Source organism: Podarcis bocagei, assembly GCF_964188305.1.
Source record: "Podarcis bocagei genome assembly, chromosome: 7".
Classification (NCBI taxonomy): domain Eukaryota; kingdom Metazoa; phylum Chordata; class Lepidosauria; order Squamata; family Lacertidae; genus Podarcis; species Podarcis bocagei.
This window is the reverse complement of record NC_138132.1, coordinates 68,738,383-68,758,637: the sequence shown is the minus strand read 5'-3', so window position 1 is coordinate 68,758,637 and position 20,255 is coordinate 68,738,383. Positions and strand designations below refer to the sequence as shown.

General features: G+C 48.0%; 1 protein-coding gene across 2 annotated transcripts in view; it reads left to right on the top strand.

Annotated features, from left to right (window-relative positions):
• KAZN (kazrin, periplakin interacting protein) overlaps positions 1–20,255 on the top strand; it is a 212,397-nt gene that overhangs the window by 144,763 nt on the left and 47,379 nt on the right. For both annotated transcript variants that reach the window (XM_081201606.1, XM_081201607.1), the window contains exon 2: positions 18,041–18,232. In XM_081201606.1, coding sequence (XP_081057732.1) covers positions 18,041–18,232 — 192 coding nt within the window. The remainder of the gene's footprint in view (positions 1–18,040; positions 18,233–20,255) is intronic.

Genomic DNA, 20,255 nt, shown 5'->3' with positions numbered 1-20,255 from the left:
TGTATTGCAGTTGTGGGTGATGTGGCCTCTGACAGTGATTGGCTGAGCTGGGGTGGTGGCACCCAGTATTCACAAGCATTCCAACTGCTCCGGGGAGGGAAAAACATCTGGCATGTTCTATAAGTAACCATTCTTTCGATGGCTACTTGCCATGATGGCAGAGCTCTGTCTCCACAGTCGGAGGCAGTAATGCTTTTCTGAATGCAGTTGCAGATAGGTAGCCGTGTTGGTCTGCCATAGTCAAAATAAAAAAATTCCTTCCAGTAGCACCTTAAAGACCAACTAAGTTAGTTCTTGGTATGAGCTTTCGTGTGCATGCACACTTCTTCAGATACACTGAAACAGAAGTTGCCAGATCCTTCTATATAGTGAGAAGGTGGGGAGGGGTGTTACTCAGAAGGGTGGTGGGAATGGGAGATTGGCAGGTAGCTGAGATGAGCCTGTTGACGACTCTTAACGACTGTAATAGGTCTTTCTGAAATAGACTGGAAATTTCTGAAATAGACTGGAAAGAGAAGCTGCTGAATTGCAACTCATTACCAAACTTAAAACCATGGAGAGACCTGGTCTGAACAGAGACATTGGATTCTTATCTCATTATACATGACTAAGCCATTTCTCACCTTCTCACCCCTTGCCTTTTCCTGTAAGACCTATTACAGTCGTTAAGAGTCGTCAACAGGCTCATCTCAGCTATCTGCCAATCTCCCATTCCCACCACCCTTCTGAGTAATACCCCTCCCCACCTTCTCACTATATAGAAGGATCTGGCAACTTCTGTTTCAGTGTATCTGAAGAAGTGTGCATGCACACGAAAGCTCATACCAAGAACTAACTTAGTTGGTCTTTAAGGTGCTACTGGAAGGAATTTCTGAATGCAGTTACTGGAAACGTCAGGAAAAGAGGGTGCTCTTTTGCTTGGGTCCTGCTTGTGGACTTGGGGCATTTGGGGTGGCCACTGTGAAAAAAGGACTAGAGTAGGGTTACCAGACACCCCTGGGGACAGTCCCCGGATTTGCAAATCTGTCCCCGGGAAATGTGGCAGCGGCAGCCTCAGCCAGCCTGGTAGCGCAGTTGGCTCTGGCTGGCTTCAGGAGCTGCTCGCTGCTGTGGCGCCTGCCATTTTTCATCACCGGAAGTCCCCATATGATGTGTTGCGCACAAGGCACATCATATGGGGACTTCCAGGAGGCAAACTGGCGGGCGCCATGGCAGCAAGCAGCTCCTGAAGCCAGCCAGAGCCAACTGCGCTACCAGGCTGGCTCTGGGCTGCTGGCTGACACTGACACTGCTGAAGGGGAACCGGGGATGTCCGGCAGTACAGATCTCCTGCCCCCTTTGTTTCGACTGATCAGGGGAGGCTCAGGAGTTGTGGCCGGGCAGCCATTGCCCAGTTTTTTAAAAAACTCTGCACATTTATGTTTCACAGGGTGCGAAAGAAGGGCTTTGCACCTTTAAGTAATTTCGTTGTCCCCGAGAGGGGGCAATGACAATAAAGATATTATTATTATTATTATTATTATTATTATTATTATTATTATTATTATACAATATGCATGTGTGCTTGGGCCCAGGGTCTTTTGTCTCACCATCCCCACTACTGACTCCCTGCTGCTACTCAGTTTCAAAAAAAAAAAAAGTGTCCCCGGATTCATTGAAAAAAATCTGGTAACCATAGACTAGATGGGCCATTGGCCTGATCCAGCAAGCTCTTTTTGTATGTTCCTGATGTTTGAAGTCCAACTTCTGTGAGGAAATGGAAGGTTGTTGGGCTGGTGTGAGAGGTTGGTATCATCAGGCACGTACCACTCCCTCAGTACGGGGCGGGTGCTGGGAACTGTCCATCCCTGGAGAGGTTGGCTATAGTTGCCATCTGCCCTACTTTTGCAGAGGGTAGTCATCTGTTTGAAAGCATCATCTATATGTCCAGTCCAGTGTGAAGATAAAGGACCATCATTTCAAAGGGAGGAATGGGAGAGAGAGGGCCCCTAATCGCATTCCCCCACCCATCATCCGAGGCTGTCTCCAGCCCATGGTGTCTGGAAGGATGAGAGAGAGAGAGCTGTCCCACCCATGAGGCAGAGGGAAGCAGCCATCTCAGGTAGCGGAAGCACAAGCGAGGTGTTTCCTGCTTGGCAGGGGGTTGGACTCGATGGCCCTTGTGGTCTCTTCCAACTCTATGATTCTGTGACACCCCACTCGCCCTGTCACCTGCTGATGGAATGCCCCCCTTTCTCTGGGTGTGTCCCGTTATGCAGCATTGTCACTCGTCTCCCTCACCCCTGGGACAGAGAAAATGAGCAGCACAATGCCCCCCTCTCGCAGGGGACGGCACATTTTTGTCTCGCCTCAGGTGGCAAAACAGGACGGGCCACCGCTGGAGAAAGAAGAATGCCTCTGGTTTTAATCCCAGAAAAGACCTTGTTTCTCATCCTCTTAATGGTGATTGCGACAACAGGCCCTTTGAAGGAAGGGAGTGAAGTGTAGCTGTTTCTGGAATGCATCTCTGTTGGCAGTATGAAGTCAGAGTACGGGGACAGATGATGATTTACTAAAGCTGGCTGGCGCGAGTGTTTACCTGGCTGCTCACGTTGACCTTGAGTCACTATAGCCAGTAACATATTTCAGCAAAGATAAGCTGTGCACCTGACAAACAGGCAGGGGGGGGGGCATGTTCAAAGCAGACAGTGTGAACTGCAGTTGGCTCATTCTGTTCTGGGTGGTTAATAATAAATTGTTGTTGTTGTTGTTGTTGTTGTTGTTGTTGTTGTTGTTGTTGTTGTTGTTTACTACTACTAAATATATATTCTACCTTTCCTTCAGGCATAAATAGTTCTCTCCCTCCCTGTATGGGTGCTTTTTGTCAATATCTGAGCCTTTATTTCTTGCGCAGATCGTTGAATCAGTGTTTTATCCTCTTGCGGTGTTTATCTTTCTCCTTTATTATCGTTGTTACATTTTTATTTTTATTTTATGCAATCCTGTTCCTTTATAAAATGAGCCCAGAAGTATGGCTGAGGAAGGAAAGTCTGTTGTCTCTTGTCCTCCTGTTCAGCTGTGACTCAGAGGGGAGGCGGGGGCTGTGACTTCTCTGCTAAAACGAGCTTTGTGACAGATAAGTGAAACCTCCGAGGCAGAGGGTGAGGGGGAATTGTGGGGAGGGAAGCAACTGAAACCATTGATGGGGTGGGGGCATCCTTTGTGATCAATGAATCCTGACCCAGCCACAATCTATTGAAGGCTGAATTATTCCTGCCACCTGTCTGCTTTCACAATCTCGACAAGCTCTGTGATGGAGAGCGATATCTTGAGAGCAGCATCTTCCAGTTCTGTGCAGGAAATCTCTTTTTTTGTTACTCTTTCCCGTCATTTAATGAGAAAATAAATTGCATTTGAAAATTATCCAAAAAAAGGGGAGAAGAAATGTTGATGAAATGTTTCATGAGTGGGGTATAGAAAATACTTCCAGCTTCTTTGCTGCATGGATCAGGAGATGAGCAGGGCTGTGAGTCTGTCTTTTGTTTGTGTGTGTGTGTATGCGTATGCGTGAGCACTTGTGCATCTGTTTGTCTGCCTGCATGTGTGTATGAGAGAGAGGAGGAGTTTGGGCCTCACCCACTTTCTTGCCAGAGCATTTGCCACCCTGGAACATTTGCTGCAGAGCACTGAGGAGCTAAGAAGTTCCACCGCCTTTGGTCTTTGGTCTGTGCTCACCACAATCTGCACTACTTCCGTTCCTCTGCAGTTCAGCTTCCACAGATACCTACGTTCTTCCTCTTGTTATTTGCTATGGCCGAAACTAATTATGCAGTTAATGTCAGTGCATTTCCATGGAAGGAAAATACCAAAACAATGCAGAAAACAACAGAATTAATTACACAATGTTTGCAAAGAATTATTTTTTAAAAAAATAAAATAAAAAGTAACCATAGTGAAGGGATTGGATTAAACCACAGATCCTAGGACTTGCTGATCAGAAGGTCGGCGGCTCGAATCCCCACGACGGGGTGAGCTCCCATTGCTCGGTCCCTGCTCCTGCCAACCTAGCAGTTCAAAAGCACGTCAAAGTGCAAGTAGATAAATAGGTACCACTCTGGCGGGAAGGTAAACGGCGTTTTCGTGCGCTGCTCTGGTTCACCAGAAGCGGCTTAGTCATGCTGGCCACATGACCCGGAAGCTGTATGCTGGCTCCCTCGGCCAATAAAGCGAGATGAGCGCCGCAACCCCAGAGTTGGCCACAACTGGACCTAATGGTCAGGGGTCCCTTTACCCTTTACTTAACTATAGTGAACTCTGCTCATCTTTGCTTGCACAGTTTCTGTTCCTGACCTTGGATGAACGCACAAATTGCGGCAATTTCTTCTCCCGTTTCCCTTTCTGATGCTAAACTCTGGCATCCCTGGCCTGCGCCGACTAGTGTTACGGTTGTGAGCTGTTGCAGCAACTCTCCCTAGATTCAAACTCGGGGTCGTTGGCATGCAGAGCCTGTAATTCCATCTTCCGTGCTCCATGGCTGGGGAGGAGAGAGATGTAGAAGGGGGCACGATGCCAACAGCCTCCTCTGACCTGGAGATGGGCCGGACTGCCTCTGTCTATGCAGAACCATCTGCCCCTGGCATAAGGGGGCTTGTGGTGTTTTCAGCGGCATCCTTGCCACATGTTGAAAGTGAGTCCCTTCCCACCACGGCAGGGCACACTTTGCCCTGCCTGGCGGGGGATTTCTCAGAGGCCGCGGATGCCTGGCAGTTCTTCTGTATCCGTAGCGTGGGAAAATGTGCAAACGTTCTGCTTCCCCCCCCTCTGCGACTTGGCACGGATTCCAGGATCAGCTTCCAGATGAGAGCTCCGATTGCAGCGTGTTTGGATTTGAAAGATGGTTGCTGCTGGTGAAGCTTTCATCTGAAAGCGGGGGGGGGGGGGAGGAAGAAACCCACAGCAACGCACACAAATCCCAGATTGCTGGAAAGTTTCGGGAGCCAATCTCTCCACCCAAGCATGTAACATTTGACTGGCAGGCTTTACGGCTGGCATACGGGTGCATCGGTCGCTGGCTGAGCACGGATGGTGTCGTTACTTGGCAAGGACCTTGTTGGGTGTTAGTCAGGTCCCAATCCCCAACCCCCACCCCACCACTGCTGACTGCTCCGAAGCGCAGAGGTTCCTCATGAGAGACGTTTTTATTGCATTTTTGAAAAAAACAAAAAGTATGTCCTTTCCAGCCTTCATAAGCAAAATATTTGAAGAATGCGAAGGAGGTGTTTATTATTTCTTGGTGCAGCTGTGGCTGGAGAAGGGGAGAGGACCACAGAGGTCCCTTCCTATTGGCAGTGTTGCTTGAGTGTATGCCGCCCGGGGCGGGCACACGCGTGGCAAAGGGGTGTGCATGCACCCAGAGGGTGAAGGAGCCTGCCATGGCACCTCAGCCCTTACTGTCAACACCACCAAAACAATTCCATCGCATGTTGGAGCCAAGCAGCGCCGTGCTGCACTACCTGCCTGCTATGCAAGGGGGAGCCCGACCTGCCGACACGGTATTTGGTGGGTGCGAACCAGGCGCCCCCACTCTGGGGCCTCCAGCATGGCCCTGCCCGGTGCTCCCCTCTATGACCATTGGTTCCTCCAATGCCAGGAGAAGGGCATCGGGACAAGCTGCACTGGGAGTGCCTATGGGGGGTGCCTGCTTCCTGCCACCTGAAAAATCTGTGCCCAGGCTAAGGCCCTCTGGCACCCCAATACTATGCCCCTGCTTCCTGTTATAGAGAGGCAGTGGTTAGTGCAGTGGTTAGAGCAGGCATAGGCAAACTCGGCCCTCCAGATGTTTTGGGACTACAATTCCCATTATCCCTGACCACTGGTCCTGCTAGCTAGGGATCATGGGAGTTGTAGTTCCAAACATCTGGAGGGCCGAGTTTGCCTATGCCTGGGTTAGTGTGTCAGACTTGGACCTGGGTCATCTCGCCAAATGCCCTGCAGTGCAGGAATCAAAGACTTGCTTCAAAAAACTGTGAAAGCTCAGGCTCTCACATTCCTGTTCAGAGGCCAGTGAAAACCTTCTCAGGTGCTGGGTTGGTGATTCCCACCCGAAGGGACCATCCTCCGTTGATTTTAAATGGAGAGCAGGAGAAATGAAGAATGCAAAGAATGCAGCGAAATGAAATATTAGAATTCAGCCATGGCGATTCATTCTTTGTCATCATGTTTCATAGGGATATTCTCAGTTAATGATGTAGACTAATAACTTCTGGGGAAACTTTGGTCGCAGAGGGGCCTAATTCTGCACATACCTATACATCTGCCTCTGTGGAGTGAACATCTTTCTGGCTTCCAGGCTTGTAGTTTTTGGCTGAAATGCAGGCCGGGAAGGTCTGTTTGTGCTTACATCTTGTTAAAATTTAATCCGTTCAGTTTTCAATCTTTGGTCCGCAGAACTTCAAAGAGGTGATCAAATCTCTGTGGCTGTTAAAAAGACAAAAATAGAAGCAGCCTTGGAAAAGCTCGGGTAACCCAACAGCCCTTATTTTCTGAAAACTAAAAAATAAATTAAAAAAATCTTAAAAGGGCCCCAAGTTTATGGTATGTATGGGAAAGGAGGACTGACAAATGTTTAGAGAAATTTGTTTTATTTTAAAGGGGATTAGGACAAAGGCCTTGGGTTGGGCAGCTCTGAGTCCAGATCCATCACTCAGCCGGAACGGCAGCCCAGTCACTATGTGTGTTTTCTCAGAATTACATCCCATAGAGATCCAAGGTGGCGAAACCTGGCTTGCCAGTAGTACATGTGAAAAGGATCTAGGGGTCTCAGTAGACCACAAGCTTAACAGCGATGCAGCTGCGAAAGAAAGAAAGAAAGAAGTTAATGCTATACAGTGGTACCTCAGGTTAAGAACTTAATTCATTCCGGAGGTCCGTTCTTAACCTGAAGCTGTTCTTAACCTGAGGTACCACTTTAGCTAATGGGGCCTCCTGCCGCCGCCGCGCCACCACCACACGATTTCTGTTCTCATCCTGAAGCAAAGTTCATAACCCGAGGTACTATTTCTGGGTTAGCGGAGTCTGTAACCTGAAGCGTCTGTAACCCAAGGTACCACAGTACCAGGCTGCATCAACAGAAGCACAGTGTTCAGATCAAGAGAAGTGATAGTACCACTCTATTCTTCCTTGGTCGGACCACACCTGGAGTGATGTGTCCCATTCTGGGCGCCACAATTTAAGAAGGATGTTGACAAGCTGGAAGATTTGCAGAGGAGGGCAACCAAGCTGATAAAGGTTCTGGAAACCAAACCTTATGAGGAACAGTTGAGGAAGCTGGGGATGTTTAGCCAGGTACAGAAGAGACTGAGAGGAGCTATGATAGCCATCTTTAAATATCTCAAAGGCTGTCACACGGAGGATGGAGCAAGCCTGTTTTCTCCAGCTCTGGAGGGTAGGACCCAAACCAATGGATTCAAGATACAAGAAAGGAGATTCCGACTAAACATCAGGAAGAACTTTATGGTGGTAAGAGTTGTTTGGCAGTGAAACAAAGTCCCTCCTTCCTTGGAAGTTTTTAAGCAGAGATTGGATGGCCATCTGTCATGGGTGCTTTAATTGAGATTCCTGCATTGCACTAGATGACCCACGGGGCTCCCTTTCAACTCTACAATTTGCTTCATCTGCTTGTTTTCTTGAGTCCATCCAGCTCTGATGAGACATGAGCTGAGCACCAAGAGCTTTGCTGGAATGTGGGCTGTGGCTCGGCAGTAGATCACATGCCATGCATGCAGAAGGGTCTGGGCGCAACCCCTGTGGCATCCCTAGGGCTCAGAGAGATCCTTCCTCCAAACCCTGGACAGCTGCTGCCAGGCAGAGTCGTCATTTTTCATCACGTTTGGTCAGGGCCAGATTTAGGTTTGATGAGGCCCTAAGCTACTCATCAGGTAATGGGCCCTTTATATGTCCAGCTGTCCTCTGTCAACAACAAATTGTCACTGTTGAATATATACTATATGGTAATTTATGGACCTAGTAGGTATCTAAAGCGATTTGCACATGCAGAATGTAGGCACCCTATATATAGAAATGAGCAAACCAGTGATATTTTAGGGAGCAGGCTAGCAGGTGGGGCCCATTACTTACATCATAGGAGCCTACACAACACAAAACACTGTTGCTGTGTGTAGGTTTTATTTTATTTGTTTTTTTATCTTATATTTTTGAAGTGTACATCCAGTTTTTTTTCTCTTTTAATTTTTTTTGGGCCCCCAAGAGAGTGGGGCCCTAAGCTATAGCTTGTTTAGCTTATACGTAAATCCGGCACTGAGTTTGGTGAACTGTTTTGCCTGGTTTTTCCTCTTAACGTGTCAGGTTGTGACGCATGAACTCGGGCAGAAGGGAGAAGATAAAGGTCTATTTGCTGTTGGGTACATAGGAAACTGCCTTCTGCGAAGTCAGGCCTTTGGTTCACCAAGCTCAGTGTTTCCCAAACTTGGGTTTCTTTGGACTACAGTTCCCATCATCCCTGACCACTGCTCCTTCAAGCTACGGGTGATGGGAAGTTGTGGTCCAAAAACAGCTGGAGACCCAAGTTTGGGAAGCCCTCATCTAGCTCATTGCTGCCTACACTGACTTGTAGTGGATCTCCAGAGTTTCAGGCAAGAATCTCTCCAAACCCTACCTAGATATGTGCAGGAGTGAATATGAGATCTTGTGCACTCATAGTAGATGCTCTGACACTGAGGTACGGCCCTTGCCAAAATTAAAGTAATACACATAGGAGGGGCGGGTCATTAAATCCAGGGTCTAGAATTACCTAGTAGGGATGAAATTTGAGGAGGCGTCTTGCTTCGTTAATTTTTCATGAATTAGAGAGCCCATTCCTTTGTTGCCTTCTTTCATTCCTGTGGAGTATTTCATAAGTCTTCAATGTGCATTTCGGAAAAAGAATTCCACCTACGTAACCAATAAGGAAGTGGTGCAGAACCAAGGGAATGGGTTAGTTGTGTAAAGTAGTCCTCTGAATGCTAAGTGTTGGTAGCCACAAGCAAGAGAGGACTGCCACCTCCAGGCCCTCCTTGTGGGATTTCTGAAGTTAAAACCCTAATTGTGGTTTCCTCCAGCTGATTGTTCCACCTTTCTCGACCCGATAGAAGCAGGGGTGAGATCTGCGCTCAGAGGGCACCGTGGCTTCAGCCATTGATTACAGTGGGGGAAACAGAACATTGAGAATGGAGATTGTTTACACTTTTTTAAAAAGGACCAATTACTCTCTCTCTCTATATATATATAGTATTTATATATATAGTGTATATAGATAGATAGATAGATGATAGATAGATAGATGGATAGATAGATGGATGGATGGATAGATAGATAGATAGATAGATAGATAGATAGATAGATAGATAGATAGTATTTTTTCATGTATAACACGCCCCCGGGTATAAGTCGCCCCCTATTTGGGGGGACTCAAAATTAAGAAAATGGGGGGAGTTTACCCCCATGTATAAGACTACCTCCCCCCCCTTTTTAACATTATTTTTAAGTAAAAAAAAACCCTAGTCTTATACACGGAAAAGTACAGTATATAAAAAAAACTAAGTAAATTTCGGGGGGAAGAAAGTCTTTGTAATCCCACAAACACATGTGGGCTCTCTTGTAATGTTCATTTGCTGGGGGGGGTGATGCAGAATATGTGCTTTTGTAAATAATTTTGAAAAAAGGGCAAACTCAAAGTACACCCCTGGTCCAGAGCCTGTATTGCAAAGCCATGTTGTAATGATGGGGTGCCAGATTATATCCTTTGAAATTCACACTTTTCTGAATTTTGCAATGCCGTTCTCCAGTGGCAACATGCATACCAAAAAAATGTAATTGCATGTTAAGAGAAGAAGCACCCATAATAATGGTACTGTTCATGAGAATTGTATACAAACATTTGAACCCATTACAGGGAAATGCATGCATGAAGTGAGACAAACACAAAAGACGTGTACAAATTTGTAGGACTGAGATTGGAGGCAAATTATTTAGTGATAGTAGCTTGCCTGCACTCAGCTTTTAGTCACATTTCTTCATTTGAAGTATTTCGTTTGCCACCCCGCTGCTCAGGTGTAGGATTGTGGCCTAAGTTTTTTAAATGGGTTTTCCAGTGCTGAGAGACGTCTACACACAATTGACAACCATAATTACAGGGTTAATGCCAGGGAAAAGCCATGTAGATTTTCTGCAGAGCAAATGCCTTCCTGCTCAGCTTCTAGCATGTGGTCCTGGGGAATACTTTAGCCAGGGGAAGTGAAAAATCTAATTTTAGCGCCAGAGTTCTTGTATTCCACAACCCTTTAATTTCTCATTCTTTTAAGTCCACAATCACTTGCAGCCATGGGGCATTTCACTCCGCCCTGTGAACCTGAAAGCTGGGCCGTGCTGCATTCTTTAAAATGCAACTACTGTTCATTCTCTATAGCTGCGTCGCTCATTTCAAATCAAATTCACGTATATTAGGGGAAGGGGGGAGGTGTTGGGACTCTAGGCAGCAATTAATAATATGCAAGTGTGTGGATTTATAGCAAGCGTGCTGGGTTTGTGTGCACAGGGAGCAGTGGTTTTGTCAAAAAAATATTAATACAATGTCATTTTTTAAAAAGATTCTAACTTTGGAAGTGAGCCCTACATGAGCCAGTGTTGTAAACTGGTCAGAATGGTCAGATTATCCCAGGCAGAGAGGCTCAGTCCTGTGTTTCAGCTGATTTACCTCACAGGGTTTTTGTAAGGATGTGGTGATGGTGGGAACTAGGTACACCTGAACTCCTGAGAGGAAGAGTTTTTACTTAAAAACTTAAGTAATATTGGAATAACTTAGGCTGGATCTGTACACATAAGCTGGATCTGGACACATTAAAAAAAAAGTTTCAGGAAAACGTGTTGTGAACCTCATAAAGGAAAATCACATTGCCCAGAGACAGAACTCTACAGCTCCATATGGTGTCACAGTGTTATAACCCATTTTGTTGTTGTTTAGTCGTTTAGTTGTGTCCGACTCTTCATGACCCCATTGACCAGAGCACGCCAGGCACTCCTGTCTTTCACGGCCTCCCGCAGCTTGGTCAAACTCATGTTTGTAGCTTCGAGAACCAATATAACCCATTTAAAACACCTTTATTATTATTATTTTTACTAATATAGCTGAGTCCTTAATCATCATCCCTCACTTGGGGGGGGGGGGCAAATTGAACCTAAGGATGCAATTCTAAATGGTGACCCACAGATTGCGACTTTGTTTCCAGGTTGCAGCACTGGGAAGAATTCAGAAGGTTTCACGGTTGCCCTTTGAGGTTTGACCCACTTGCTAGAGCTTACTTGTGGTGCTTGGTACCACACATCCCACACAATGTATGTTTACCCACCCACAAGTCACCAGAGGGAGGGCGGGAGCCGCCACCCTCACTCTCGATTTGACGTCACATATCACCTGGTAAGCCCTAGCTCATTGGCTGCGTTGTGTCGTCACCAACTCAGCGTCGCTTCCTGCCCTCCTTCCGGTGCTCAGAATGACCAGGAAAAAGCACATCCGCCCCCAGGATGACAAATAGCTGACAGCATATAGGTCAGGGAGGACAAACAGGCTTTCAGCTCAAAGAAGTTCCCTCAAAACCACTCGGCTCAGCCTTAACGGCAGAAGTTATTTGCTGTGACGGGAACTCCACCATATCTTGAAATTGTAATGCCCTCTGTTGAAAGCTTTTGGGTAACCAATGTGGTTTACTCTTAAGCCACAGAGAATGCCGTCTTAACGGATGCTGCCTGAGGGAATTGGAAAAGGCGATGGATCCGGTGCCAAAATGCTAGGGTGGAAGTATCCTCGCCGTGGGGTACTTTCCCAACTATTGTTCCTCTCGGCGCAGCTTCTGCATGAAACCTTCTTTGTGAATCAGGCCCAGCATTTCTGCAGCCAAAAAAAAGGAGAGAAGGGGGGCTAGGGTGGTCAAAACTGATTTTGAAATCATGAGGTTTCAAAGCACCAGAGAGTTGTTTTCTAGAACTACCTAGCTACAATTGGGGAAACACAGGCTGTGAGTCAAAATATGGCCCCCTGTCCTCTCTCTCTATGGCCCCTGGGACTCTCCCCCAGAAGTGGGGAGCATTTGGGGGCCAATTTGGGTGGGGCCAGAGAAACAAATGTGAATTTTATCCTTGTCGAGCAGGCTTCTTTCCATACTCAAACCACAGGCAATAGTTGTTATCAGAGTCCAAGGGCACATCCCGCTGGCAAAAAGGCACAAGGAAGGCGCAAAACAGGCCTGTGAAAAGGGTTGTGGCTGCAGAGAGTTTCCAGGACCAGATAGAGAGGCCTGGAGATCTGCAATACCACCACTACCAAAGCCTGAGACTAGAAGCAAAGCGCATATCGCCATCCTCTTGCTTCCAGCTGGCAGTTCAAGGTACTGCTCAGGCACCTTCTGAAATCAATGGGATTTACGTGCCTATTAAGCAGGCGTGGAGTCCCTGTGGGCTTTTAAGAACTCATCCCTATAAACCCCCTTGAGGACTTGGAATCATAATAATAAAAAGCGAGAGAGAACAGCAAACTGGAAGAAATGAAATCTCTAATCCATCTTCTGACCTGGCCTCCCCCTCGGCATCAAATGAAAGCAGATCCTTTAATCTCGCCACTGTCTAATTACAGCCGGGGAAAACATGCTAAGCAAAGCTGTGCCAAAGTGGCACTCTGTGCCAGGAGAGGGGGACCCACCCCACACTGCCATCCTCTCGCAGGCATAGCCAGAAAAAACGCACCTGCCTTTGAACCGATTGCCAGGGGCCACATGCTGGGTTGCAGCCAACTATGCTTTACCCAGAGTAGACCCATTAAAATTAATTTCAGTGCTCCGAGTCGGACTAATTTTGGAAACAACCCTCTGATGCAGTGGAAAACAGGCAGGTGTCAGATTTTATCCTTGAGGTTTTAAGCGCTTGATTCTCCCACTTTGGTTGCGTCACATGTTTGCAGGGTAGACAACCTGGAAGTAATGCTGACCACCCCCTTTTCTGACCCTAAGCAGTGTCTGCCCCACATTCCCTTGTCTCCTGTGTGACTAAATTACTTGTGTGCCCACAGCCTTTCACTGTTAAGTAGCTTAAAGAGATAGCCAGCTGCTCCTTCCCCACTGGTAAACACACCTTGCCATGTCTGTGTGGTGATATCCTGGGATCTTCACAAACACTCCAACTTTGGGAGGGGAAGGGCCAGTCATTAAATGTTGATCGCTGTAAGGGAAGTGGAAGTCCGGTATTTTTCTGGGATAAAACCAACTTAATGCCAAGGGCGGGAGGGAGGTAAGGAGGAAGAGGAGGAGGAGACAGACCCAGGTAGGCAGGGGGAGATGCTCACAGAGGGCCTGGGAACATGAAGCAGGAAGGTGGTTTTAATATTATCCACTAGATCTTGGTCTTCCTTCAAAGCAGCACCTATGGGTCTCCTCGGCAGGCAACTGTTATTATCAGAGTTCAAAGGTGCTATTCAGCCAGGCAAAACCACTAATGGCCCCCAATTATTGCCCTGCACCCACACAGTGGGCAAACGGCTTACCTGACGTGGAATGATTCACACTTGGGGAAGTGTCATTGCAGGCCATCCCTGCCTCATTGTATTGTTGGGAATGTCAAGTGCATCAGTAGGCTGGCTGGCAGTTCCTTGCCACCAAGCCTTTAGCTGCGGATCCCCATTCCTTGGAATCATAGAGTTGGGAGGGACCCCAAGAGGCATCTAGTCCACCCCACTGCAATGCAGGAATATGCAGCTGCCCCTTATGGGGCTCGAACCTGCAGCCTTGGTTTGTTTTTGTTCCATTATGTATTTTGTGTTCTAGTTTTGCATTTTATATTGTGATCCGCCCTGGCATCTTTGGATGAAGAGTGGTATACAAATTAAATCAATAAAAACTAATAATAATAGCAAAGAACTCTTCCTCCTCAGTGTTCCACCTACCCACCTTCTCCAGAGTGACCCTAGGAGCCAATCCTCAGTGGCCGACTCGCCTCCTTTCACTCTGATTGGCTCCAACCAGCAAAAAGGATGAGAAGACTGCTTCTCAGTGGCTTAAAAGCTCCTTCGTGCTGATTGGGCAGCTCCAGGGTGCTGGAGAGTGGGACCCTGCTGCAGAATTAGTAACCCCTGCCATCCTGGACTATGACAACTCCCAGCATTGGCTATGCTGGCTGGAGCTGATGGGAGTTCAGAATTCAACTGCATCTCAGGGACCGTTTCCCCAGCCCCGCCTTTGTTGATGTGGAGCAAATGTGAGCCTGTGGACGTTTCGTGAAATTCTAGCCCATGGTGGTGGGAGGGGGGGGATGTTCTGTGATGTTCTGCTGGTTGTTGCACATGATAAAAGGGAGTTCTGTATCTTGGCTGACAACCGGAGAGTCGTTTCCTCAGCAAATTCTTGGCTCGCACTTGCAGTTTGGGAAGGTTGGTGGAGCTTGCCAAGTGGAATGTGGGTTGGAACTGAGGGCGGGATGCATGTCAGGAAGTCCCGGGGGGAGAATGTAGGCCTTTTCTTTCTTCTCCTCCTCAAAAAGCAGCGCTCTTGCCTTGGGGTGGAAATGCTGGGTGCCACATGCTGTGCTGGGCAAAGGCTGTGCTGAAACTGCACACCTCATTTTGTGTGAGCATATTTCAGGGATATATATACAGCGGTACCTCGGGTTACATACGCTTCAGGTTACAGACTCCGCTAACCCAGAAATAGTACCTCGGGTTAAGAACTTTGCTTCAGGATGAGAACAGAAATTGTGCTCCGACGGCCCGGCGGCTGCAGGAGGCCCCATTAGCTAAAGTGGTGCTTCAGGTTAAGAACAGCTTCAGGTTAAGAATGGACCTCCGGAATGAATTAAGTACTTAACCTGAGGTACCACTGTACTGTAAACACACTTGCATACCTCTAGTTAAATGTATATATTCATTGCGAATATATGCACAGTGTTTTGATGCTGTACTTCAGGCACAGGCAAACTCGGCTCTCCAGATGTTTTGGGACTACAACTCCCATCATCCCTGACCACTGGTCCTGTTAGCTAGGGATGATGGGAGTTGTAGTCCCAAAACATCTGGAGGGCCGAGTTTGCCTATGCCTGCTGTACTTCATGCTACCAAGCTGACTTTCCTTCTGTGCTTTCACTGTCCACAACCGGCAGTGAGGGAAAGCGCTGGTGAGAGCAAAACAAAAATTAGGAAAATGATGGCAATAGGAAGGGGTATACTGAACAGCACTTATATGTTCAGCAACAACAGTATCACTTTGGTGGTGGTGGTTATTGTTGTTGTTGTTTAGTTGTATAGTCGTGTCCGACTCTTCGTGACCCCATGGACCAGAGCACGCCAGGCACTTCTGTCCTCCACTGCCTCCCGCAGTTTGATCAAACTCATGCTGGTAGCTTCAAGAACACCATCCAACCATCTCATCCTCTGTCGTCCCCTTCCCAACATCAGGGTCTTTTCCAGGGAGTCTTCTCTTCTCATGAGTTTCCTGCTTGGCAGGGGGTTGGACTCGATGGCCCTTGTGGTCTCTTCCAACTCTATGATTCTATGATTCTATGGTGGCCAAAGTATTGGAGCCTCAGCTTCACAATCTGTCCTTCCAGTGAGCACTCAGGGCTGATTTCCTTCAGAATGGATACGTTTGATCTTCTTGCAGTCCATGGGGCTCTCAAGAGTCTCCTCCAGCACCATAATTCAAAAGCATCAATTCTTCGGCGATCAGCCTTCTTTATGGTCCAGCTCTCACTTCCATACATCACTACTGGGAAAACCATAGCTTTAACTATACGGACCTTTGTTGGCAAGTCATGGCTTCCCCCAAAGAATCCTGGGAGCTGTAGTTTGTTAAGGGTTCTGAGGGGTGCTAGGAGTCACCGTCCCCCTCTCAGAGCTACAATTCCCAGAATTCCTTGTGAAGAGGGATTGACGGTTTAGCCACTCTGGGATGTCTCTACTTACCATGCATTCAATTTATATAGCTGCTCATCAACAGCTGCAGCTTGCTGTTCTAATCTTATGAAAGAGAAAAGCTTTTCTCTGTCTGCTTTCTCCATGGCCTGTATTGTATTATAAACTTCTATCATGTCCCCTTTTACTTGCCTTTTCTCTGAACTAAAAAGTCCCAAACATTTACCCACAGGGGAGTCGCCCCATCCCCTTGCTCATTTTGGTGCCTTTTGCTGAAACTTTCCCAAGCCTGCAACATCCTTTTTGAGTCGAGGTGACCAGAAAGATTTCCCTGGGGAGATGCTGGTGCTTGTCGCATGCCCTCACAGAATATCCAGCGCCTTGCACATTTGACCAGGTGCCCTCTGTTTCCCATGCCAGCTGGAGAAGGAAGCACACAGAAAGAATCTTCTGTTCTTTCTGCCCGCCTACCAAAGTTGGCATGGGGCTGCCCTTTGGTTCTAGATCAGGCTTGCAAAAAAACCCAATTAAGATGAAACCTTTTGTGTGGCTCTCCCTTTTCCCACCGGAGCCAAAGGACTTCCCAGCCATCCTCCCTTTGCCCGGCTCTCACAAGTATTGAGGTTATGTGGCTTGGCTTTGAAAAACATAATATTAACCCTGCTCAAAGCAACCACCCTTTTCCCCACCCCTCTCCATTTTGCTTCTGAATTACCTTGTTTTTGCACCACCCGATTTCTATTCATTCTTTTGTGTCCCCGTTGGGAAGGGCAGGCTGTTGTTCCCAAAACCGTGCCCTCCCACTGTCCTGTTGCCAAAGAACGTAGTGAAAGTTTGGCTTAGAATAAAGGGTTTAGAATGGGGGAGGGGATACAGGTTTGGCAGGGAGGAAGATTGTGGCTCAGGTCACAACCCAATGACCTGCCCACAGCAGAAAGATACTGCCCATATTTTGCAGACCTCATCCTTCCCAACTTCCTTTCCTCCTGAAACCAACTTAGGGAAGCTGCCAAGGGTGTCAACTTGAATAAAATGGGGGGCAGGTAAGCTCTGCCCTGCAGATGTGATCACATGATGTAGCCCACACACACCATTGGAATGACAATGCCCATCAACCTGCGGGGGAGGGCAGCCCCCTCAAATATTTTTTGGAGTGGGGGATGGACCTTAGCCCCCAGTTGGCTGCTATGTAAGCTGCCCTGGGAGACTTTTTTCAGCTGAAGCACAGCTTAAAAATACATAAATAATAAAAGTAAATCGTCCCCACCTTGGTGTTGAGGGGCTGTTCATTCATTCAGATTATAGCTGGTTGTGCTAACCTGTTCAGGAGGAGGGGAGGTCAAATTCATTCTCTCTGCCCATCCCAGCTGCACACCTTGGTAAAATTGCTTGCCCTGTCCTGGACAATATCCTTCGGAGGATGCAGCAACCAGAACTGTACAGAATGCATCCCAAGCGCGGTCACACAATGGATCTGTATAAAGACTGGCAGTTTTATTTTTAATCCCGTTCCCTCCAATGGGCTCACAGCTTTGTATGTGGTCCACCTCCATTTCCCCTTCACAACAGAATTGTGCCAGGCTGGGAGTTTGTGACTGGCTCAAGGTCACCCAGAGTAGAGATTTGAACCCAGGTTCTCCTGGCCCTAGTCTGACACTCTTAACCCAGTTTTTTCCAAACTTGGATCTCCAGCTGTTTTGGGACTACAACTCCCATCATCCCTAGCTACTAAGACCAGTGGTCAGGGGTGATGGGAATTGTAGTACCAAAACAGCTGGAGACCCAAGTTTGGGAAGCACTGTTCTAACTTCTGCTCCACAGATGGGAACCCTGATGCTCTCAGACATTGTTGAGCTCCAGATCCCATGGGCGTGGCCTATGGGATTTGTAGTCCCAGCAGCATCTCGAAGGCCACAGGTTTCCTCATCTCTGCAGTGTTTTATATTACACCACAGAGCTGGTGTTGTTGGCGGTGGTTCCTTAAAACAGCAACGGCAGAACTGAAACGGCACTTGGGATCCTGCGACGCTAACCCTCAAGATTCCCCGGAGATCTTCCTGAGCCGAAGGAGGCGGCCAGCCCCTCGCTTCCTGACATTGTGTTCCTCTTTCCTCGCAGTGCTTCTCCGGGAAGAGGTGTCCCAGCTTCAAGAGGAGGTTCACTTGCTCCGGCAGATGAAGGAAATGCTAACGAAAGACCTGGAGGAGACCCACGGCGGCAAGTCGACGGAGATCCTCTCGGCCACCGAGCTCAAGGTCCAGCTGGCGCAGAAAGAGCAGGAGCTCGCTAGAGCCAAAGAAGCCCTCCAAGGTAAGACCTGGACTTCCCTTCTGTGTATTGTCATGACATGAAGTGTGCATCATTCGCTCCGTTCACCCCGCCTCTCTAAGCCCAAGCTACTCACCTCATTTGTGAGCTTTGAGCAGCACATGTCTTGTTCCCTTCCCACTCTAGGTAAAGGTAAAGAGACCCCTGACCATTAGGTCCAGTCGTGGCCGACTCTGGGGTTGTGGCTTTATTTCATCTCGCTTTATTGGCCGAGGGAGCCGGCGTGCAGCTTCCGGGTCATGTGGCCAGCATGACTAAGCCACTTCTGGCGAACCAGAGCAGCACGGAAACGCTGTTTACCTTCCCGCCAGAGCGGTACCTATTGATCTACTTGCACTTTGATTTGCTTTCGAACTGCTAGGTTGGCAGGAGCAGGGACCGGGCAATGGGAGCTCACCCCGCCGCAGGGAATCGAACCGCCAACCTTCTGATCGGCAAGCCCTAGGCTCTGTGGTTTAACCCACAGCGCCACCCATGTCACAGTTCTGTGATTTTCTGTTCTGTAACTTGTGGGCCCTCTGCCTCATTTGGGCCCTGTTTCATCCCTTTGGCTGTGTTGCAGATTCCACGCACCCTCAACCACAATAATGTACTGATGCTCCTCTAATGTGATGTCATGAAAGAAAGCCCACATGGGCGACCTCAGGGTTGTTAAATGGCAGCCGCTTTCTAATCCTTACTCAGAGCAGACCCACTGAAATTAACAGACACAGCTGACTTAGGCCCCCGACCCGAGTGGGTCGACTCGGAGCAAAACTTGGCTGGGTACAACTGAGTGTTGGCAGGTGAGGGTAAGGCCAGTGAAGGCAAAATAAAGACTAGGAATGGGAAACCGCAGCCAGGATGAAAGGTTGCTGATCTAACCTGGGAACCATGCAAAGGTGCTACAAAATGCGGAAACAGCTCAGTCGTCCCCCAAAGCCCAGAGCCAACCTTTTCCCACCCCCCATCCTTCTATTCCCATGTCCCACAAAAAGGGATTCTTTCACCAGTGGGGAAAAGGCTGTCCCTTCACCATGGGAAACATTACGGGGCGGGGCAGAATTGGTCTCCAAACATATAAGCCTTTTTTACACACCTTCCGGACCTCAAACACATACACACAGGTTCTTTTCGTTGGCACAACTGGGAGGCCGGGAGGGGTGCTATTCATTCACTGTTGGAAGTTTCGCAAAGGAAGAGAATTGGGCTCCCCGGTAGGTATTTTTAGAGATCCCTGCCTGTGACACCCTTCATGGATCACTGCCTTGCCGTGGCGAAGGGGCTTGAATAACTCAGAGAAGCTATGAGCTATGCCATGCAGGGCCACCCAAGATGGACAGGTCATAGTGGAGAGTTTTGACCAAACGTGGTCCACCTGGAGCAGGAACTGGCAAGCCACTCCAAAACTCTCCACTATGACCTGCCAAGAAAACTCCATGGACAAAGACAACAGGCATATGAAAGTTATGACGGTGGAAGATGAGCCCCTCAGGTCAGAAGGCATCCAACATGCTACTGAGGAAGAGCAGAGGACAAGTACAAGTAGATTCAGAGCTGATGAAGCGGCTGGGCCAAAGCCGAAAGGACGCTCAGTTGCGGATATGCCTGGAAGCAAAAGGAAAGTCTAATGCTGTAAAGATCCCGTAAAAGAAATGGAGTGGCCCTCATAGTCAACAAAAGAGTGGCGAAAGGAATTAAAGAACCTTTTAATGAGGGTGAAAGAGGAGAGCGCAAAATATGGTCTGAAGCTCAACATCAAAAAAACGAAGATCATGGCCACTGGGCCCATCACCTCCTGGCAAATAGAAGGGGAAGAAATGGAGGCAGTGAGAGATTTTACTTTCTTGGGCTCCATTATCACTGCAGATGGTGACAGCAGTCACGAAATTAAAAGACGCCTGCTCCTTGGGAGAAAGGCAATGGCAAACCTAGACAGCATCTTAAAAAGCAGAGACATCACCTTGTCAACAAAAGTCCATATAGTTAAAGCCATGGTTTTCCCAGTAGTGATGTATGGAAGTGA